Source organism: Nerophis ophidion, linkage group LG08, assembly GCF_033978795.1.
Source record: "Nerophis ophidion isolate RoL-2023_Sa linkage group LG08, RoL_Noph_v1.0, whole genome shotgun sequence".
In the NCBI taxonomy this organism is placed as follows: domain Eukaryota; kingdom Metazoa; phylum Chordata; class Actinopteri; order Syngnathiformes; family Syngnathidae; genus Nerophis; species Nerophis ophidion.
Window position 1 is genome coordinate 70,332,864 of NC_084618.1, and position 19,858 is coordinate 70,352,721.

Sequence of the window (19,858 nt, forward strand, 5' to 3'; positions counted from 1 at the left end):
GACAAAAATATATAAAAATAACTAAAAACTTGCTGAGAAATAAATAAGTGATTCAATTATCAATAAAGATTTCTACACATTGATGTAATCATGAACTTAAAGTGCCCTCTTTGGGGATTGTAATAGAGATCGATTCTGGAATCATGAACTTAATTCTAAACATTTCTTCACAAAAAAAAAAATCATTAACATCAATATTTATGGAACATGTCCACCAAAAAAATTAAGCTGTCAAACTAAGTATTGCATTGTTGCATTTCTTTTCACAGTTTATGAACTTACATCCATATTTCGTTGAAGTATTATTCAATAAATATATTTATAAAGGATTTTTGAATTGATGCTATTTTTATAATATTATTTAAAAACTCTCGTACCCCTTGGCATACCTTCAAGTACCCCCAGGGGTAAGCATACCCCCATTTGAGAACCACTGCCCTAGGATAACATAAGGTATTTAAAATTGCTATTTACATTATTTAATATACTATTAAATTTCATAATACAGTATACTAATTTAAATATGCTGTCATTTCTTTTGGCGGGTTGAAAAACATTGATATCTGCATGAGTTATACTTTGTATTATGTTTATAATATAAATATATATTAGAACATTTTAAACATGTATAATTTTGTTGATGAGGTGGCGACTTGTCCAGGGTGTACTCCGCCTACCGCCCTAATGCAGCTGAGATAGGCTCCAGCATCGCCCGTGACCCCAAACCGGACAAGCGGTAGAAATTGGATGGAAATAAGTTATTATAAAATAACATCCATGCAAACAGATGCCTTCTTTCTACAAACACCTCATACTTATTCTGTACACCAGTGGTTCTCAAACTTTCCTCATAAAAACTTGGCTATCCAAGTACCCCCATAATGACCAACATTCCAATAAAGTAGCGTAGTAGGCCTAAGTATTGATTAAAAACAAGGCTGAGGTTTTATTTAAGAAGCATATTTGATATGTTTGACCACTGTAAAATTGCACAAAGTTTGAACAGTAGTACTGTACTGTGACTATAGGAAAATACTTTGAGTGACTATTTGGTGTACCAAGATGGAGTGTTCGCTGGCTCCATCTTATAAATTAAAAAAATGATACATGTTCAAGAGTTAGAAAATCACTGCTCTACACTTAAGTTTGTGAGGATATATCAGGGGTCCCAAAACTATGGACCAACCTGGCTTGCCAGCGTCAACAATCCGGCCTGCGGGAAGTCCCAAGTTAAAAAAAACAATTATAAAAAAATATATTGTTGCGTTTGGGACGCATTTTGAATGCGCGAGTTGTCACCCCCAGATGCTGCAGGACTCGGACAGGCAGGATAGCAGGTAAGAATTAGTTTAATATAAAAATGCCAAAAGCACACTTGACAAAAAGAAAAGGAATGGCGTGCCGACGCACGGGAAGCTAAATGCTAATAGTTAGCAAACATAGAGTTCAAAGTCCTATAGAGACGATGTGCAGAGCGCACGTGAAGCTAAGACGTGACTTAGCCAGGTAACTACAAAAGCAGGATACCAAACGTGACTGTTGCGAGTAGCGAACAAAACATCCAGGACGAACACAGGTAGCCGGCAGGTTTAAATACTCAAACAATAATCCAAAACAGAAAGTCAGTGCAGGTGGAACAAATGAAGTGACAAATACAAACAAGGAAGTGCTCAAACAAATTCAAAAGTCCACATCAGAATCAGAATCATTTTTATTTGTCCGTTCCAACGTGTACAAGACACATCAGAACTGAAATTACATTTTACATAACACACGATCCGGACAGCAGATCGTGACATATATTTATATATTTTTTCAAGTCTGTCCTTTCTAATCTATTTTCTACCGCTTGTTACTCTTGGTGTCTTCTAGCCGCTCAGGCAAATCATATTGTCTAAAAATGCATTTTCCCATCGACAACGTGACATCACGCTCGGAATATTTACACCTCAAAAAATGTTTCTAACCCAATGCGGCTCCCGAGTCAAAGAGTTTGGGGAACCCTGGGCTATATGGTCACATTCACTGTTGGATTTCATCATAAATGATTCCCGGGCGTGGCGCCGCTGCTGCCCACTGCTCCCCTCACTTCCCAGGGGGTGGTCAAGGGGATGGGTCAAATGCAGAGGACACATTTCACCACACCTAGTGTGTGTGTGACAATCATTGGTACTTTAACTTTAACTTTCATCATTTGGCGTCTACCAAATAGTAAATACTTCTACACCATTTTTTAAAACAAATATGCTCCATTTCATTGGTCCTGACCACTTTTCCTCGATTGATTGAACATTCTGCCCTATTGCTATTCCTCTGGTCAAAAACTGAGCGGCCCCTCAGGTGCATTTTGACCTGTCTCTAACTTCATTTCCACTCCTCGCCCTTTTCCTTTGCGCTCATGTAAATTTCACCAAGCTTTGACTTCCTCCTGCACTCTTTGGTGTGAGCTGTTGCAAAGTGTGCAGACTGCCACTGTGCATGTGTGTGTGTGTGTGTGTGTAATGTAAAAGTGTTCCTTGGTGGTCTGATATTGTACAAGCAAAATATACAAAAATGGTTGTGCACTAAACACAAGGGACTCATTTGATCAAAGTGTTCATGAAGGAAACAATGAGGGATTTCTTTCTTGTGTTTCTGCACCCACGCCGCTGATGCATCGTATAGAATTGTGTGAGAATTAAAATTAGAGCTGGATCTGGGTTTTTTTTTCTTACTCTGCTTCCCACGTAAATTCACAAGGTGCACACAACTGCAGTACTATCATCATCATTCCTTGACTTTCTGCACGCGCAGAGCTACCGTATTTCCTTGAATAGCCGCCGGGGCGCTAATTAATTTAAAACATCCTGTCACTCCTGCGCTTACCAAAGGCAAGCGGTAAAAGTAAGCATGCGCTGATTATTTTAAAACCTCTTCTCACTCCGGCACTTACCAAAGCCATGCAGTAAAAATTTGAGTGTGATGTAAGCTTGGACCTTAAATCCTACTGAATAGCTCTTATTCTTCTTCCCTTTATGCGAATTCAAATTACCGGTATTGAAATCAGCCTCCAATTTGAAAAAGATGACAGGGAAAGTGTCACTCGTGACGTCACGAGTTTGACCAGGCGGTAATACTAAGCATGCAAAGCGAGTTTGAGCCGGCAGTAATTCAAGGCAGGTGCATACTGTATGCCCTTTGGCAATTCAAGGAAATACGGTAATTGTGTCTTCCTAGCGTAGCAGCTAACCAGGCAACCTGCCACGGAAAGCACACAATTGGCCAGATTCTGTTGGCTTAGAGCAAAACTCATTTTTGACTCTTAGCAGGGTATCAGACTTTGCAACCCTGCATGATTTATAGCTAATCGCCTTATCTGCTATCGCTTGTTAAAGGCCTACTGAAACCCACTACTACCGACCACGCAGTCTGATAGTTTATATATCAATGATGAAATATTAACATTGCAACACATGCCAATACGGCCTTTTTAGTTTACTAAATTGCAATTTTAAATTTCCCGGGACTTTTTTCTTGAAACCGTCGCGTAATGATGACGTGTACGCTTGACGTCACGAGCTGTTATGAATATGAGCGCTGCACACACACACAGCTAAAAGTCGTCTGCTTTATTGTCCGATGCCGGTATTAATCTGATATGATTTCTCAGAAGGAATCATATATATATGAATATACTCCTATTATTTTGTTGTGTGAAATGTTTCAAAAAGGCTTGATTAAGTGAAATTGGTTAAACAGACAACGGTAGTTACGAAAAACACCTACCTATTTCTAGGCGCCGTCAGGGCGTTGAGGGTATCTGCTTTGGTGGCTGCAGGATTAGGTCTCTGATTTTTGCGGATGATGTGGTCCTTATGGCTTCATCTGGCCAAGATCTTCAGCTCTCACTGGATCAGTTCACAGCCGAGTGTGAAGCGACCGGGATGGGAATCAGCACCTCCAAGTCCGAGTCCATGGTTCTCGCCCGGAAAAGGGTGGAGTGCACCGATTGTGCAAGTTCTCCCACTTAAAATGATGACAGAGGTCTGTAATTTTCATCATAGGTACACTTCAACTGTGAGAGACAGAATGTGAAAAGAAAATCCAGGAATTCACATTGTAGGAATTTTAAAGAATTTATTTGTAAATTATGGTGGAAAATAAGTATTTGGTCACTTCAAACAAGGAAGATCTCTGGCTCTCACAGACCTGTAACTTCTTTAAGAAGCTCTTCTGTCCCCCACTCGTTACCTGTATTAAGTGCCCGACGTGTCCCCCTGCTAAAGCCAGTGCATGTCCAGACCCGTCTGAAGTTTGCCAGAGAACACATGGATGATACAGCAGAGGATTGGGAGAATGTCATGTGGTCAGATGAAACCAAAATAGAACTTTTTGGTACAAACTCAACTCGTCGTGTTTGGAGGAAGAAGAATACTGAGTTGCATCCCAAGAACACCACACATACTGTGAAGCATGGGGGTGGAAACATCATGCTTTGGGGCTGTTTTTCTGCTAAGGGGACAGGACGATCTATCCGTGTTAAGGAAAGAATGAATGGGGCCATGTATCGTGAGATTTTGAGCCAAAACCTCCTTCCATCAGTGAGAGCTTTGAATGGTTGTCCAAATACTTATTTTCCACCATAATTTACAAAAATATTCTTTAAAATTCCTACAAAGTGAATTCCTGGATTTTTTCTTCACATTCTGTCTCTCACAGTTGAAGTGTACCTATGATGAAAATTACAGACCTCTGTCATCATTTTAAGTGGGAGAACTTGCACAATCGGTGGCTGACTAAATACTTTTTTTGGCCCACTGTATGCTGGTAGGAGCATACATAAATCTTTTTTTTCCCAGTAGACTACTTATTGTACAAAAGGTACTTCTTTACTAAACATAAATATATATATTTTTTTAAATAAATGATATACTTTAACCATCTTTCCTGTCCCAGGGATCTCTTCAGGGTTAACGTCATTATAAGATCGTAAGCAGCAGCAACTTGTTATGTCTCTGGAGCCAAAGGTTATCCAGGGGATTTGTAACTTAAATCTTGCATGCATGACATATAGGCTGTGCCAGTTGCTAGCTGCAGGGTGTGTGGGCTCCATCGAGTTGAAACGTGACCCTATTTGTCTTTTTTTCTTCTTCTTTATTGGCCTTCCAAAGCAGGCAGCGCTCACGTAAGCAGAACAAAATAAAGTAGAAAAAATCTATTCCAGTCGGGGGCTTGCAAACACAATGCCTGCTGGCCACAACATGCTCCTTTTGTGATTAAAATTGTGTTTCTTGCACGCCGGCACTTTAAGTGGCCCTGGATAATCTTTTTTTTGTTAAGCCGATTCCTCTTCTCTTTTCCACCGATTGGTTTAAGCAGCAACAAAAGGCTTCAAATATCAACGACAATGTTGCGAAATGAGAGCTCTTCTTGCTGTTATTAAAGCTTTTGTGTCCGCCTGCAGCTATGACCTTCCTCACTACGGCAGCCGCAGGAAGCTGATCTCGCCCTCCGGCCTCTACGATGAATATGGAGAGGTGGTTGTTGACGACGACGGCAGCTACTACTACAGTCCGCAGGAGTCCGATGTCGAGGTAAGCACAGGAAACTACAGCATTATTTCGATTTAATCAGCCATGGACTTATGTACAAAGTTCTACACTGTGCACATCCATACTTGCCTAGTATTTGTGCACGCGCATTGTTGCGCAATAACTGCACGTTTTAATTTTTTATTCATTTATTTCAGGCAATGACATAAAAAAAAAAGTACAAGGTAGACAATACAGTGGGGCAAAAAAGTATTTAGTCAGCCACCGATTGTGCAAGTTCTCCCACTTAAAATGATGACAGAGCTCTGTAATTTTCATCATAGGTACACTTCAACTGTGAGAGACAGAATGTGGAAAAAAATCCAGCAATTCACATTGTAGGAATTTTAAAGAATTTATTTGTAAATTATGGTGGTAAATAAGTATTTGGTCAACCATTCAAAGCTCTCGCTGAAGGAAGGAGGTTTTGGCTCAAAATCTCACGATACATGGCCCCATTCATTCTTTCCTTAACACGGATCAATCCTCCTGTCCCCTTAGCAGAAACACAGCCCCAAAGCATGATATTTCCACCCCCATGCTTCACAGTAGGTGTGGTGTTCTTGGGATGCAACTCAGTATTCTTCTTCCTCCAAACACGACGAGTTGAGTTTATACCAAAAAGTTCTATTTTGGTTTCATCTGACCACATGCCATTCTCCCAATCCTCTGCTGTATCATCCATGTATCCATTTTGGTATAAACTCAACTCGTCGTGTTTGGAGGAAGAAGAATACTGAGTTGCATCCCAAGAACACCATACCTATTGTGAAGCATGGGGGTGGAAACATCATGCTATGATGAAAATTACAGACCTCTGTCATCATTTTAAGTGGGAGAACTTGCACAATCGATGGCTGACTAAATACTTTTTTGTCCCACTGTACATGAACATTTTAATTTCCCCTCGGGGATTAATACAGTATTTCTGATTCTGATTCTGATACATAATAATATAAATTAATATACTGCAAAAGGTAATGTACAGTATGTAAGCATGTTCAGTTTTGCCTGAAAGGGAGTGTGAAGAAGGTATTTTATTTAATTCCACCCCCAGTTCTCCATTCAGTGAGTTTCACCGTTAATTTGTTTAAGGATTATACAAATCTTGTATCAAAGTGGCATTACCACAGGTAACAATAATTATTACACTGTATCAACAATGTAGAAAGAATGACCCTACCAACAATGGTAATAGACAAAATACCAATAATGGTAATAGACAACATAGCAATAATGGTAAGGTGAATATTGAGCACGTTAACACTTTGAGACAGAGTACAACAACTGGTCAAATTAAAGACCCACATCTCTATATTTGAACCAGACCCAATGTTTATATAATAGTTTAAATTGATTAATAGTTTGGCATTACTTGTGTTAAGTCCAGTTTGTTCCATAGTTTTACTGCGCATACAGACACACAAAAACGTTTACGAGTGGTTTGAGCTCTCGGCAATGAGAAATATCCAAGGCCTCTCACGTTATGAGCCTACACTCGTCTTATAAGACATTAGTTGTTGCTAATAATTGTGAGCACGAATGCTTACTCAGTATTCATGCGCAGCGATTGCTTCCTACAGTGCATTCGGAAAGTATTCACAGGGCTTCACTTTTTTGTTAAGTTACACAGCCTTATTCCAAAATGGAATAATCATTTGTGTCCTCAAAATTCTACACACATAATGACTATGTGAAAAGTTTAAAAACAAAGAAAGCAAATTTATTACGAATAAAAAAAACAAAATAAAATCACGTGAATAAGTATTTACAGCAGTGGTTCTTAACCTTGTTGGAGGTGCCGAACACCAGTTTCATATGCGCATTCACCAATCCATTCTTTAGTTAAAAATAAAATGGGTTTTTTTTCAAATTTTTTTTACTGGTGCACAAAATGAACCGTGCATAGACATCACCTTGTTCAAAGAACAAAACCAACACAGTGCGTAAACTCACAACAAATTACACACCTGCAAATCAGATGGAAAAGTAGAGGGGAACATTGTATACATAATACGCCGATAGGTAGAAGTTTTTATTTACACAATGAGTCGGGTGTGTCTTGACCTCCGCGGCGGAGGATCCGCTGAACTCCTGAGGCCGACTCACCGAACCCCTAGGGTTTGATCGAACCCAGGTTAAGAACCACTGACAGCCTTTTCCCAATACATTGTTGATGAGGAACTGGTAGACTAGTCAGGATAGAGGGAAAGATAAATGCAGCAATGTAATGCTTCCTTTGCTGCAAAAAGGAATGGTCGAAACTGCTCAAAGATGGGTGTGCCAAGCTTGTGGCTTCCTATTCAAAATCTTGAGGCTGTAATTTCTGTTAAAGGTGCATCAACAAAGTATCGAGCAAAGGCTGTGAAGACTTATGTACGTGTTTTGTTTTGTTTTTAGTTTATTTATTTTTAATAAAATTGCTAATTTAAAAAAATATATTGTCACATTGAATTTTTGTCTGTGGAATTTTGAGAAGAAGAAACAGAATTTATTCCATTTTGGAATAAGGCTGCAACATAACAATGTGGAAAAAGTGAAACTCCATGAATACTTTGCGGATGCACTGTAAGTATTGCACATACTAATGGTTGCATAGTGTGCTAATAGGTGCCAACCACGAACAGGGATACTTAATAAACACATAGTTATTTCTGGATTTAGACCTCTTGTCAACGAGCAAACTCATACTTTTGTCCTTAAAGGGGAACATTATCACAATTTCAAAAGGGTTACAACCAATAAAAATCAGTTCCCAGTGGCTTATTTTATTTTTCCAAGTTTTTTTCTAAATTTTACCCATCATGGAATATCCAGGAGAAAGGCTTTAAAGTGCCTGATTTTTGCAATCTGTAAAACCAGCCGTCCATTTTCCTGTGACGTCACCGCGTGACGCCAATACAAACAAGCATGGCGGATAGAACAGAAAGATATAGCGACATTAGCTCGGATTCAGAATCGGATTTCAGCGGCTTAAGCGATTCAACAGATTACGCATGTATTGGAACGGATGGTTGGAGTGTGGAGGCAGATAGCGAAAACGAAATTGAAGGAGAAACTGAAGCTATTAAGCGAATAGCTATTGAAGCTATTCGGCGATCACCTTCTAACCAACGATTGCATCTTTTGACCACTGGAGCAACATAAATTTGTCGATTGGTAAGTGTTTGTTTGGCATTAAATGTGGGTGGAGGGAAAGGCTGGATGCAAATATAGCTACAAATGTACATACAGCTAGCCTGAATAGCATGTTAGCATCGATTAGCTGGCAGTCATGCCGTGACCAAATATGTCTGATTAGCACATACGTAAGTCAATAACATCAACAAAACTCACTTTTGTGATTTCGTTGACTTTATCGTTCGAAATGCATCTGCTTTGAGTGTCGCAGGATATCCACACATCTCTGTCGTAGCATCGCTATCGTCGGTAAAATGTGCAGAACAAACGAGGGACTTTTGCATCTTTTGACACTAGTGCAACTTGAATCCGTCGATTGGTATGTGTTTGTTTGCCATTAAATGTGGGTGGGGGGAAAGCTGGATGCAAATATAGCTACAAATAAGGCATAACGATGCAATATGTACATACAGCTACCCTAAACAGCATGTTAGCATCGATTAGCATGCAGTGCTAATCGATGCACACTCCACGTAAGTCAACTTGAATCCGTCCCTGATCGGGTTGTTACACCCTCCGACAACACACCGACGAGGCATGATGTCTCCAAGGTACGGAAAACAGTCGAAAAAACGGAAATGAACAGAGCCGATTTGACTTGGTGTGTGTAATGTCTGGTGATAATGTTCCCCTTTAAAAATGCAGACTTTTGCAAACGCCGGCCAAAGTGTAGATTTCCAATCATGGCTTAGACAAACACTTATACTCCTCTGATGACGTCACGGTTGTGCTCTGTCATTTCCAAAGCACAACAACACTGCTTTGCTGACGGCGTGGCGCAGTGGGAGAGTGGCCGTGCGCAACCCGAGGGTCACTGGTTCAAATCCAACCTAGAACCAACCTCGTCACGTCCGTTGTGTCCTGAGCAAGACACTTCACCCTTGCTCCTGATGGGTGCTGGTTGGCGCCTTGCATGGCAGCTCCCTCCATCAGTGTGTGAATGTGTGTGTGAATGGGTAAATGTGGAAGTAGTGTCAAAGCGCTTTGAGTACCTTGGAGGTAGAAAAGCGCTATACAAGTACAACCCATTTATCATTTATTTAAGCACATCAAAGGTAGACTTACTGTATGTTTGAACATAGACATGCTGCTATTTTCACTTTCCATAGATGAAAAAGACACATCAAAAAGGGCTTTTCGACACTCCCACCAGCACCAATGACAGTCGGCTGTTTTGGATACAATCGCTGTCAAGACCTTTTGCTAAATGTCATAAGATAAAACATTAGGGCATGTTTTTAGTCCTTATTTAACGACGTATCATGAAGTCAACTTACGTGCGTTGTTTCCATTTGTTTCAATCAGTGCTTCTCAATTATTTTCTGGCTCTTTAAGCACTAAAAAAAGATTCATAATGTTTCCAGGGCTCTGTGTAAGTGCAGGTTGGTTTTAAAGATAATGTTGATGTTATTCTATGTCTGCTAAATCAAAATAAACATAACAAATAACACAGGTGTAATGCCACCAAGTCAGCTGTTACTGCTTTTTCAGGCTTCTGATTAGACAAAGTGTGCATGGTAGCAGGTGTATGCGTTTGTGTGTAGACATAGATACTTTTGAAGCTACACTGGTGTGGCTGGAGATCGTTCTAACCCCTGATATGCGTTTTGAAACTCGCCGTGTTAGTGTGGACGTGGCCTAATAATAGTTGCATAGTGAGCTCATTGTTGCCTCGCAAGACTTGGTGACATTACGCCTCTGTCAATATAAAGGTTACTGTGACACACTAGATCAGGGGTCGGCAACCTTAACCACTCAAAGAGCCATTTCGACCCGTTTCACAAAGTAAAGAAAACAATGGGAGCCACACAACTCTTTTGAAATTTATAATGAAATAATACTGCATACAGAGCTTTTTTTTTGCTTTGTGCTATGTATAAACCAGGGGTCTCAGACACGCGGCCCGCACCTTATTACGAAAATGTAATGTTAGTTCGGCCCGTGAGTTTTATATGAATGCCGCTTGACAGCGTCACACCTGCCAACCCTTCTAATTCTCCCGGGAGACTCCCGAAATTCAGAGTAATTATTCTCTCGAATGTACGCTGGTGCTCACCCAATGAACAATAATAAGAGCGTACAATGATGACACTACCTCTAGCGCCCTCTACAACTTGTGCAAATAGCTTGACAGCCCAAAGAATTGTTTGATGAGACTGTTGCAGACGCACATAAGAGACTGCAAGGCATCCTTATTCAACAGCAATACAGGTCACACTGAGGATGGCCGTTTAATTAGCACCCTTACTAATATGCGCCACACTGTAAACCCACACCAAACAAGAAGGACAAACACATTTCAGGAGAACATCCGCACTATTACACAACATAAACACGACAGAAAAAATCCCCAGAATACCATGTATCCCTAACTCTTCCAGGCTACATTATACACCCAGCTACCACCAACCAAACCCCCATTCCCACTCCTCCGTGTGTCGGTTGAGGTGGGCGGGGTGGGTGCGGCGGGGGTGTATAATGTAGCACGGAAGAGTTAGGGATACATAGGATTCTGGGTATTTGTTCTGTCGTGTTTATGTTGTCTTATAGTGCGGATGTTCTCCCGAAATGTGTTTGTCATTTTTGTTTGGTGTGGGTTCACAGTGTGGCGCATATTAGTAAGAGTGTTAAAGCTGTTTTTATCACAACCCTCAGTGTGACCTGTATGGCTGTTGACCAAGTATGCCTTGCAGTTCAGATAGAGGTCGCATCCAAAATGTGACCAGCCGGCCGGCACGCAGATAGCATGGTGAAAATCCTGGCGCGATGACACGGATAAAGGGTGTTTGAGGCATTGTCATCACGGCACGCCCTCAAAGTTGATGTTTAGGGGGAAATCGAAAAAAGTTTACCCGGGAGATTTTTGGTAGAGACACTGAAATCTGGAAATTTACCGGACTTCTCCGGGTGGTCGGCAAGTATGCGGCTGAGCCACATCAGAGTTGTCAAAGAGCCGCATGCGTCTCCTGAGCCGCGGGTTGCCAACCCCTGCCCTAGAAGTACAATGACATGTTCATTGTAATAAAAACCTGTCTGCACTTACAGAGAACCGGGGAACATTATGAATCTTTAAGTGCCTAAAGCGCACATGGGCTGCTAAAACCTAACACTTGTGGAATTATAACACATTTAATCATCAATATAATAATATATGTGCAGTAGAGTGTATTTTATTTCTAAAATCAGCTCACATTATCAATGAGCCAAGGAAACCTCCTGAATATTTAAGTGCCTACAGTGCACGTACGTGCATGTCGCTGCAAAGTGATAACTCATTCAATCATCAGTACTCACTAACAAGAAGGAAGGATTTGTCATGGTTTTTTTTTTTTAGTTGCTCGCGCAACTAACACAAGTAAATAAATAACTTTGTGATTTGTTGTTACGGGGCTAAAAAAAAGGTCTTTCTTAGGACACAAAGCAGTAAGTCTTGCTTGCCAAAATTGTCCCATCAGCCCGATGTCCGACCGCGATCGTATTCAAAACAATCTTTGGTGCTGGCGGGAGGGTCGGAGCATCTTTGAAAGCCCATTTTGATGCGTTTCCTCATCAACATAGAGTAAAACTAGCAGTATGTTTATGTTCAAACATACAAACAGTATGTTTCTTCATCAAGGATGAGTAAAACTAGCAATATGTTTATGTTCAAACATACAAACAGTATATGTTTCTTCATCAAGGATGAGTAAAACTAGCAATATGTTTATGTTCAAACATACAAACAGTATATGTTTCTTCATCAAGGATGAGTAAAACTAGCAGTATGTTTATATTCAAACATACAAACAGTATATGTTTCTTCATCAAGGATGAGTAAAACTAGCAATATGTTTATGTTCAAACATACAAACAGTATATGTTTCTTCATCAAGGATGAGTAAAACTAGCAGTATGTTTATGTTCAAACATACAAACAGTATATGTTTCTTCATCAAGGATGAGTAAAACTAGCAATATGTTTATGTTCAAACATACAAACAGTATATGTTTCTTCATCAAGGATGAGTAAAACTAGCAATATGTTTATGTTCAAACATACAAACAGTATGTTTCTTCATCAAGGATGAGTAAAACTAGCAGTATGTTTATGTTCAAACATACAAACAGTATAAGTCCTCTTGGTGTGTTTAAAGGCGGTGTTGTTTACTATATAGTGAGCGCAGGAAATGACAAGTGCACAAGTGTGACGTCATCACAAGTCGCGGTTGAGCCGTATGCAGACATACGCTGAGGAGAGAGTTGTGAAACTCTTCCCCTCGGTCAGCGTTTGCAAAAATGTGCATTTTTTAAGACTAAAGTACGCGTTTGTGTGTGGACAAGTTCAAGTTAAAGTACCAATGATTGTCTCACACTCACACACACACACACACACACTAAGCGTGGTGAAATGTGTCCTCTGCATTTGACCCATCACCCTTGTTCACCCCCTGGGAGGTGAGGGGAGCAGTGAGCAGCAGCGATGGCCGTGCTCAGAAATTATTTTGGTGATTTAACCCCCAATTCCAACCCTTGATGCTGAATGCCAAGCAATGAGGTAATGGGTCCCTTTTTTATAGTCTTTGATATGACTCGGCTGGGGTTTGAACTCACGACCTACCGATCTCAGGGTGGATACTCTAACCCAGTGGTAGGGAACCTAAGGCTCTAGCGCCAGATGTGGCTCTTTAGATGACTGCATCTGGCGCTCAGATAAATATTAGCTGGCATTGCTTAACATGATAAGTAATGAATAATTCCGCTGATCATCACAGTGTTTAAAATAACGTTCAAAAGATAAGACATTCTCATGCGTTTTAATCCAACCATCCATTTTCTATCGCACCTGTTCAAGAAGTTATATTAATGGTAAGAAGTATTATATTTATTATTGGTTAGCTTTAGAATAAGTGAATTATATTGTGAAGTGAATTATATTTATATAGCGCTTTTGCTCTAGTGACTCAAAGCGCTTTACATTGTGAAACCCAGTATCTAAGTTACATTTAAACCAGTGTGGGTGGCACTGGGAGCAGGTGGGAAAAGTGTCTTGCCCAAGGACACAACGGCAGTGACTAGGATGGCGGAAGCGGGGGTTGAACCTGGAACCCTCAAGTTGTTGGCACGGCCGCTCTACCATCCTAGATGTACTGCTCCAATAACAACGTTATTAAAAAGAATAAGAGACTTAATTATTCTCTAAAAATGTTGGTCTTTCTTAAAAATGCACGCATTTAATTGTATTCAGTGTTAAAAATATTATATGGCTCTCACGGAAATACATTTTAAAATATTTGGCTTTTATGGCTCTCTCGACCAAAAAGGTTCCCGACCCCTGCTCTAACCACTAGGCCACTGAATGCAGAGATAAGCATGTGTTTATAAAGTATCCTTGTTCGTGTGGACATATTCTATTTGTTCTAATTCCCCAGTAATAGTGCTAATTTATAGTTTCCAGGTAATTGTGCACACAAATAGTTATCCAGTGATAACTGTGTAACAATATTTGCCCAATAATTGTGCCCAGAAGTGCTCTGTGGTTGTTGATTATTAAAATGATATATAATTATATAGTAATACAGTGGCTTCACGGTGGAAGAGGGGTTAGTGCGTCTGCCTCACAATACAAAGTTCCTGCAGTCCTGGGTTCAAATCCAGGCTCGGGATCTTTCTGTGTGGAGTTTGCATGTTCTCCCAGTGAATGCGTGGGTTCCCTCCGGGTACTCCCACTTCCAAAGACATGCACCTGGGGATAGGTTGATTGGCAACACTAAATGGGCCCTAGTGTGTGAATGTGAGTCTGAATGTTGTCTGTCTATCTGTGTTGGCCCTGCGATGAGGTGGCGACTTGTCCAGGGTGTACCCCGCCTTCCGCCCGATTGTAGCTGAGATAGGCGCCAGCGCCCCCCGCGACCCCAAAGGGAATAAGCGGTAGAAAAATGGATGGATGGATAATACAGTGGGGCAAAAAATTATTTAGTCAGCCATCGATTGTGCAAGTTCTCCCACTTAAAATGATGACAGAGGTCTGTAATGTTCATCATAGGTACACTTCAACTGTGAGAGACAGAATGTGAAAAAAAAATCCAGGAATTCACATTGTAGTAATTTTAAAGAATTTATTGGTAAATTATGGTGGAGAATAAGTATTTGGTCAACCATTCAAAGCTCTCATTGATGGAAGGAGGTTTTGGTTCAAAATCTCACGATACATGGCCCCATGGGGACGGTATAGCTCGGTTGGTAGAGCGGCCGTGTCAGCAACTTGAGGGTTGCAGGTTCGATCCCTGCTTCCACCATCCTAGTCAATGCCGTTGTGTCCTTGGGCAAGACACTTTACCCACCTGCTCCCAGTGCCACCCACACTGGTTTAATTGTAACTTAGATATTGGGTTTCACTGTGTAAAGCGTTTTGTGCCACTTGAGGAAAAAGCGCTATATAAACATAATTCACTTCACTTCACTTCATTATTCTTTCCTGAACACGGATCAATCGTTCTGTCCCCTTAGCAGAAAAACAGCCCCAAAGCATGATGTTTCCACCCCCATGCTTCACAGTAGGTATGGGGTTCTTGGGATGCAACTCAGTATTCTTCTTCCTCCAAACACGACGAGTTGAGTTTATACCAAAAAGTTCTATTTTGGTTTCATCTGACCACATGACATTCTCCCAATCCTCTGCTGTATCCTCCATGTATCCATTTTGGTACAAACTCAACTTGTCGTGTTTGAAGGAAGAAGAATACTGAGTTGCATCCCAAGAACACCACACCTACTGTGAAGCATGGGGGTGGAAACATCATGCTTTGGGGCTGTTTTTCTGTTAAGGGGACAGGACGATTGATCCGTGTTAAGGAAAGAATGAATGGGGCCATGTATCGTGAGATTCTGAGCCAAAACCTCCTTCCATCAGTGAGAGCTTTGAATGGTTGACCAAATACTTATTTTCCACCATAATTTACAAATAAATTCTTTAAAATTCCTACAATGTGAATTTCTGGATTTTTCTTTCACATTCTGTCTCTCACAGTTGAAGTGTACCTATGATGAACATTACAGACCTCTGTCATCATTTTAAGTGGGAGAACTTGCACAATCGGTGGCTGACTAAATACTTTTTTGCCCCACTGTATTTGTGTACACATTGTAGTAATCTTTTCCAAACAATACTTAACAAAAATCCCTATTGTTTATTTTCTTTGCTAAAATATTTGCTCTGGTTTTGGGGGACGACGCCTCCACGGCAACAGGTGAGAAGACACCCTCAAGGAGGCACATTCCCGCCACGCCCTGCCTACCGCCGGGCGCATCCTCCGTCTCACCACGTGCCCCCCAAAAAGGTCTCATTGCCCCTTGTGAGTGATGAAAGCCAGGCTGATAAAACACAAAATGGTGTGGCGTCACCAGGAAGTTTAAAGCCTGTGAGTTTGGGGACTGTAGCCAAGCTGAAGGCTCTGGTGAGCTCCCTGCTACCTTTTGCTAGTAAAACCACTGGGCCGCCCCCATCTCTCCACCCACCTTGGAACAAAGCCCGAATTAAACCTTCGGAAGATTCTGGAAAGATCTTAGAGAGAGAAGTAGGGAGTCAAGAAGAAAGGAAAAGAACCAGAGAAGAGTTGGACACTCTTGGAAGGATCAAGATGACAGGGAAGACCGCTTCACAGCGGCCTGGTTTGGTCTCCAACGGTGATCCTCACATGGATAGGAATTATTTGCAAGGGTTGCCGATGAAACAAAAGCCGTACGAGACTGTTGGTATGTCCCTCGCCAGAAGGCTCAAGGGCCCTGCGAGGGTGGGTGGCCAAGTGTGGGGCGATGGCGGAAATAGAGGAGGTGAGAGAGGTAGAAGGGTGTGTGGTTCCGTAGGAGACATGAGTGTTTCTGCTCTCGTGTCGGGCAGAGACGGTGCAGCACGGGGGGACAGGTTTGGCGACAGGTGGGGGGACAGGTGGGGTCGGGAGGTCGGACGAGAAGGCGGGTCATCAGAGAGATGGCAAAGAAGGTTCAATGAGCAGCGTTTTTCTGAGCGCAGAGAGTCCGACTCCACTATCCCGAGCTCCTCCAGCGTGTCCACAGAGCGAGAGGAGACTGAATCGGACACAGAGAGTCCCTCGGCGTCTTTGAGCCAGGACGGGTCCGGTTCTGGTAGGGAGTCTGGAACAGAAAGCGAAGAGGACGGGCCAAGAAATCGAGCGCGTCTGAAGAGACGAGGCGGGGCGAGAGAAGGAAAAGGCAAAGCTTCAAAAACACATGGAGACAAAACGGAGAGTTCGCCACCGCAGACGGACGACTTGTCCCCCATCATGGAGGACACTGAGGAGGATACTGGTCACATGACTGAACGGGACGAAACGGACGCTTAAGATGCAGATTAGCTCAACCCTACAACGTCTCCTTGGAGATGTTCTTCTTTGCCTTGAAGTAAGACTTTGGCTTTACTTGGACTTGATTAAATTTGCCTTGGTTTGGGGTTTTTGATCTGATCTGGTTTGTGTTTCTATCACCTTGACTAATGCATGGTGGCTTTTAAAGCACTTCTTTGCTGCTCTAAAAACTCTTCCAGCATCCTCTTTCAGTCCTGTCCCTCCTTCCTGTGCTGTGTTTGCTGTGTGCGGACCGTGCGAGTAATAAGAAACCCACGTTGTCCGCTTTTTGAAGGACTTCAACCAGAGAACGTCGGCCAAGGAACAGTTTTGTTTCCAAACTGATAAAAACTTGCAGGTTAAACATGAATATTCGTAGGGTTGGATTTCTGTAACCAAGTGACCTCCAGGCAATTTATACACGGGCAAGCACTTTGGCGACCCAACTATGACAAGCGCTAGAGGGACAGAATAGAGGGACAGATAGCAGGTAAAGGGGAAAAACAATGACCGTGTTCTTAGACTATAGCGTTCTTTTACTGAACAGTCAAGTCTTTACAGGACAAGGACAGACACGTCCAGTGTGTTCAAAGCTCAGTGACCGTGGTTCTTTCTGGGACAGGGTTGATGAGTTGCTTGGTGATTTTCAAGCTTTATTTTGAAAGTGAGGATATGTAAATAAAACATTCCCGTCACCCTAAATCCTGTCCTTTGTTCCTCCTGTCAGGGACTATGACTTTGTTTTTTGGACATACTGTAGGTGGACTTTGTTTTTGCAATAATCATCAAGTCAAAAGAGCAGCTTGCAAGCATCCTTTGCGTAGAAGGCTAGAACTGCTAGATATTATTAGCTTCAATGAAAACAATAAGCGGGCTTCACGGTGGCAGAGGGGTTAGTGCGTCTGCCTCACAATATGAAGTTCCTGCAGTCCTGGGTTCAAATCCAGGCTCGGGATCTTTCTGTGTGGAGTTTGCATGTTCTCCCCGTGACTGCGTGGGTTCCCTCCGGGTACTCCGGCTTCCTCCCACTTCCAAAGACATGCACCTGGGGATAGGTTGATTGGCAACACTAAATTGGCCCTAGTGTGTGAATGTGAGTGCGAATGTTGTCTGTCTATCTGTGTTGGCCCTGCGATGAGGTGGCGACTTGTCCAGGGTGAACCCCGCCTTCCGCCCGATTGTAGCTGACCCGCGACCCCAAAGGGAATAAGCGGTAAAAAATGGATGGATGGAAAACAATAAGCTGCATTCGGTTTCTAGAGATTCTCAAACCAGTGGTACGCGAAGGAATCACTTAATTAAAGATTCAAACAGTGTTACTGTTCAAACTGCGTGTGATTTTACAGTGGCCAAAAATATTAAATATAAATGTTTATACCAGAGGTGCATACGCGCAAACCAAGAGGTGACAATCTAGGGTCGTTTTATTTTCCGGGCTTTTTGGTGTGACTTGTCTTCTGTGTGTTTCCCAGCACGGCGGTCGCAAGCGTCGCATCAAGCTGATGTTGGACCGCGAGTACGAGACCAGCTCCACCGGCGACGACAGCGCCCCGGAACCCCAACGCGGCCGCCCCGCCCCCTCCACGCTAAACAACCACAGCAATGTCAACGGCGGCCTCTACGTGGCCCAGAACGGCTCCATCATCCGCACCCGGAGAACAGCGGCCCCAAACAGCAAGCCCCCGTCGCCCGTCTTCAGCTCACAGCTGGCCAAGCACTTTAAAAAACTGGACAAAATGGCGGCCACGTTGGAGGAGAAAATACCCCTGAGCGGTGCTAGAACTGTACCGCAGGGCGGCGCCCAAACCTTGCGCACATTTAAGAGCCCCCCCACCCCCTCCTTCAGTAACTTTGACATCCATAAGACGGTCAACGTCTTTGACACCCGGCAGTCCAGCGTGTCCTCCGAGGTGGACGTGGACGCTCACGAGCAGCCCCCCGACTCTGACTCGGGGACCAACGGAGTTCTGCTGCACACGGGGACCACCGAGGACGGGGACGGACTGGGGCAAGGCGAGAGGGAGTCCAGTGTGGATGCCGGCAACAGCGATGCAGAGGAAGGCCTGGTCATGAGGGATCTTCCTCAGTGTGCCGGTGAGAGGACGCAGGAGGAGCAAGGAGAGCTTTGGATGGGAACCTGGAACAACGTCCACATCCCCATGACCAAACTATGACTCGCCCTTGGTGGACGCTTCAGTGCCAAGCTGAGTCAGCATGTCATCAACGTGTCCTCAAACTACAATCACCCTTTAAGACACACTGAAAGCTAAAGAAGAAGGTTAGCCGCCTTCCACTCGACATCCTACACTCTTTCGACGACTCGTCTTGTACCGTTTTCAACTTGGATTTTGGTCTTTGTCACGTTTCCTGGCTGGCCTTTGCCAGAAATAAAATCCATCATCCACTGACATCTTTATGGCGCCAATATTGTCCTCTTGTCTTACGACTCTTCTAAGGTGAGAACTCTTCAATTTCAATTTCAAACTGAACTACTGTGTAAGCTACTACATATTATTAGCTATTATACATACAAGGTTAAACAAAGTTTTACTATAAAATATACACATTAAACCAGTGTGTGTGTGTGTATGTACATATATATATATATATATATATATATATATACATATGTATATATAGTTATTTTCACATGTATACACACATATATATCTATATATAAATATATATATATATATATATGTGTGTGTGTGTGTGTGCACATATATATGTATGTGTATATATGTATATTGTGAACCCGTTCTCCAACAA

The 19,858-nt window shown here is 42.3% G+C and overlaps 1 protein-coding gene across 3 annotated transcripts in view; it reads left to right on the forward strand.

Moving 5' to 3' along the window:
- Positions 1 to 19,497, forward strand: part of pcdh15b (protocadherin-related 15b) — a 375,223-nt gene extending 355,726 nt beyond the window's left edge. For 2 of the 3 annotated variants that reach the window (XM_061909585.1, XM_061909586.1), the window contains 2 exons: positions 5,444 to 5,573; positions 18,562 to 19,497. In XM_061909585.1, the coding sequence (XP_061765569.1) occupies positions 5,444 to 5,573; positions 18,562 to 19,263 (832 nt within the window). In that variant the 3' untranslated portion in view covers positions 19,264 to 19,497. Of the gene's footprint in view, positions 1 to 5,443; positions 5,574 to 15,976; positions 17,148 to 18,561 lie in introns of all 3 variants that reach the window. The other variant, XR_009807925.1, reaches the window with a different exon arrangement.
- The last annotated feature ends 361 nt before the right edge of the window (positions 19,498 to 19,858 follow it).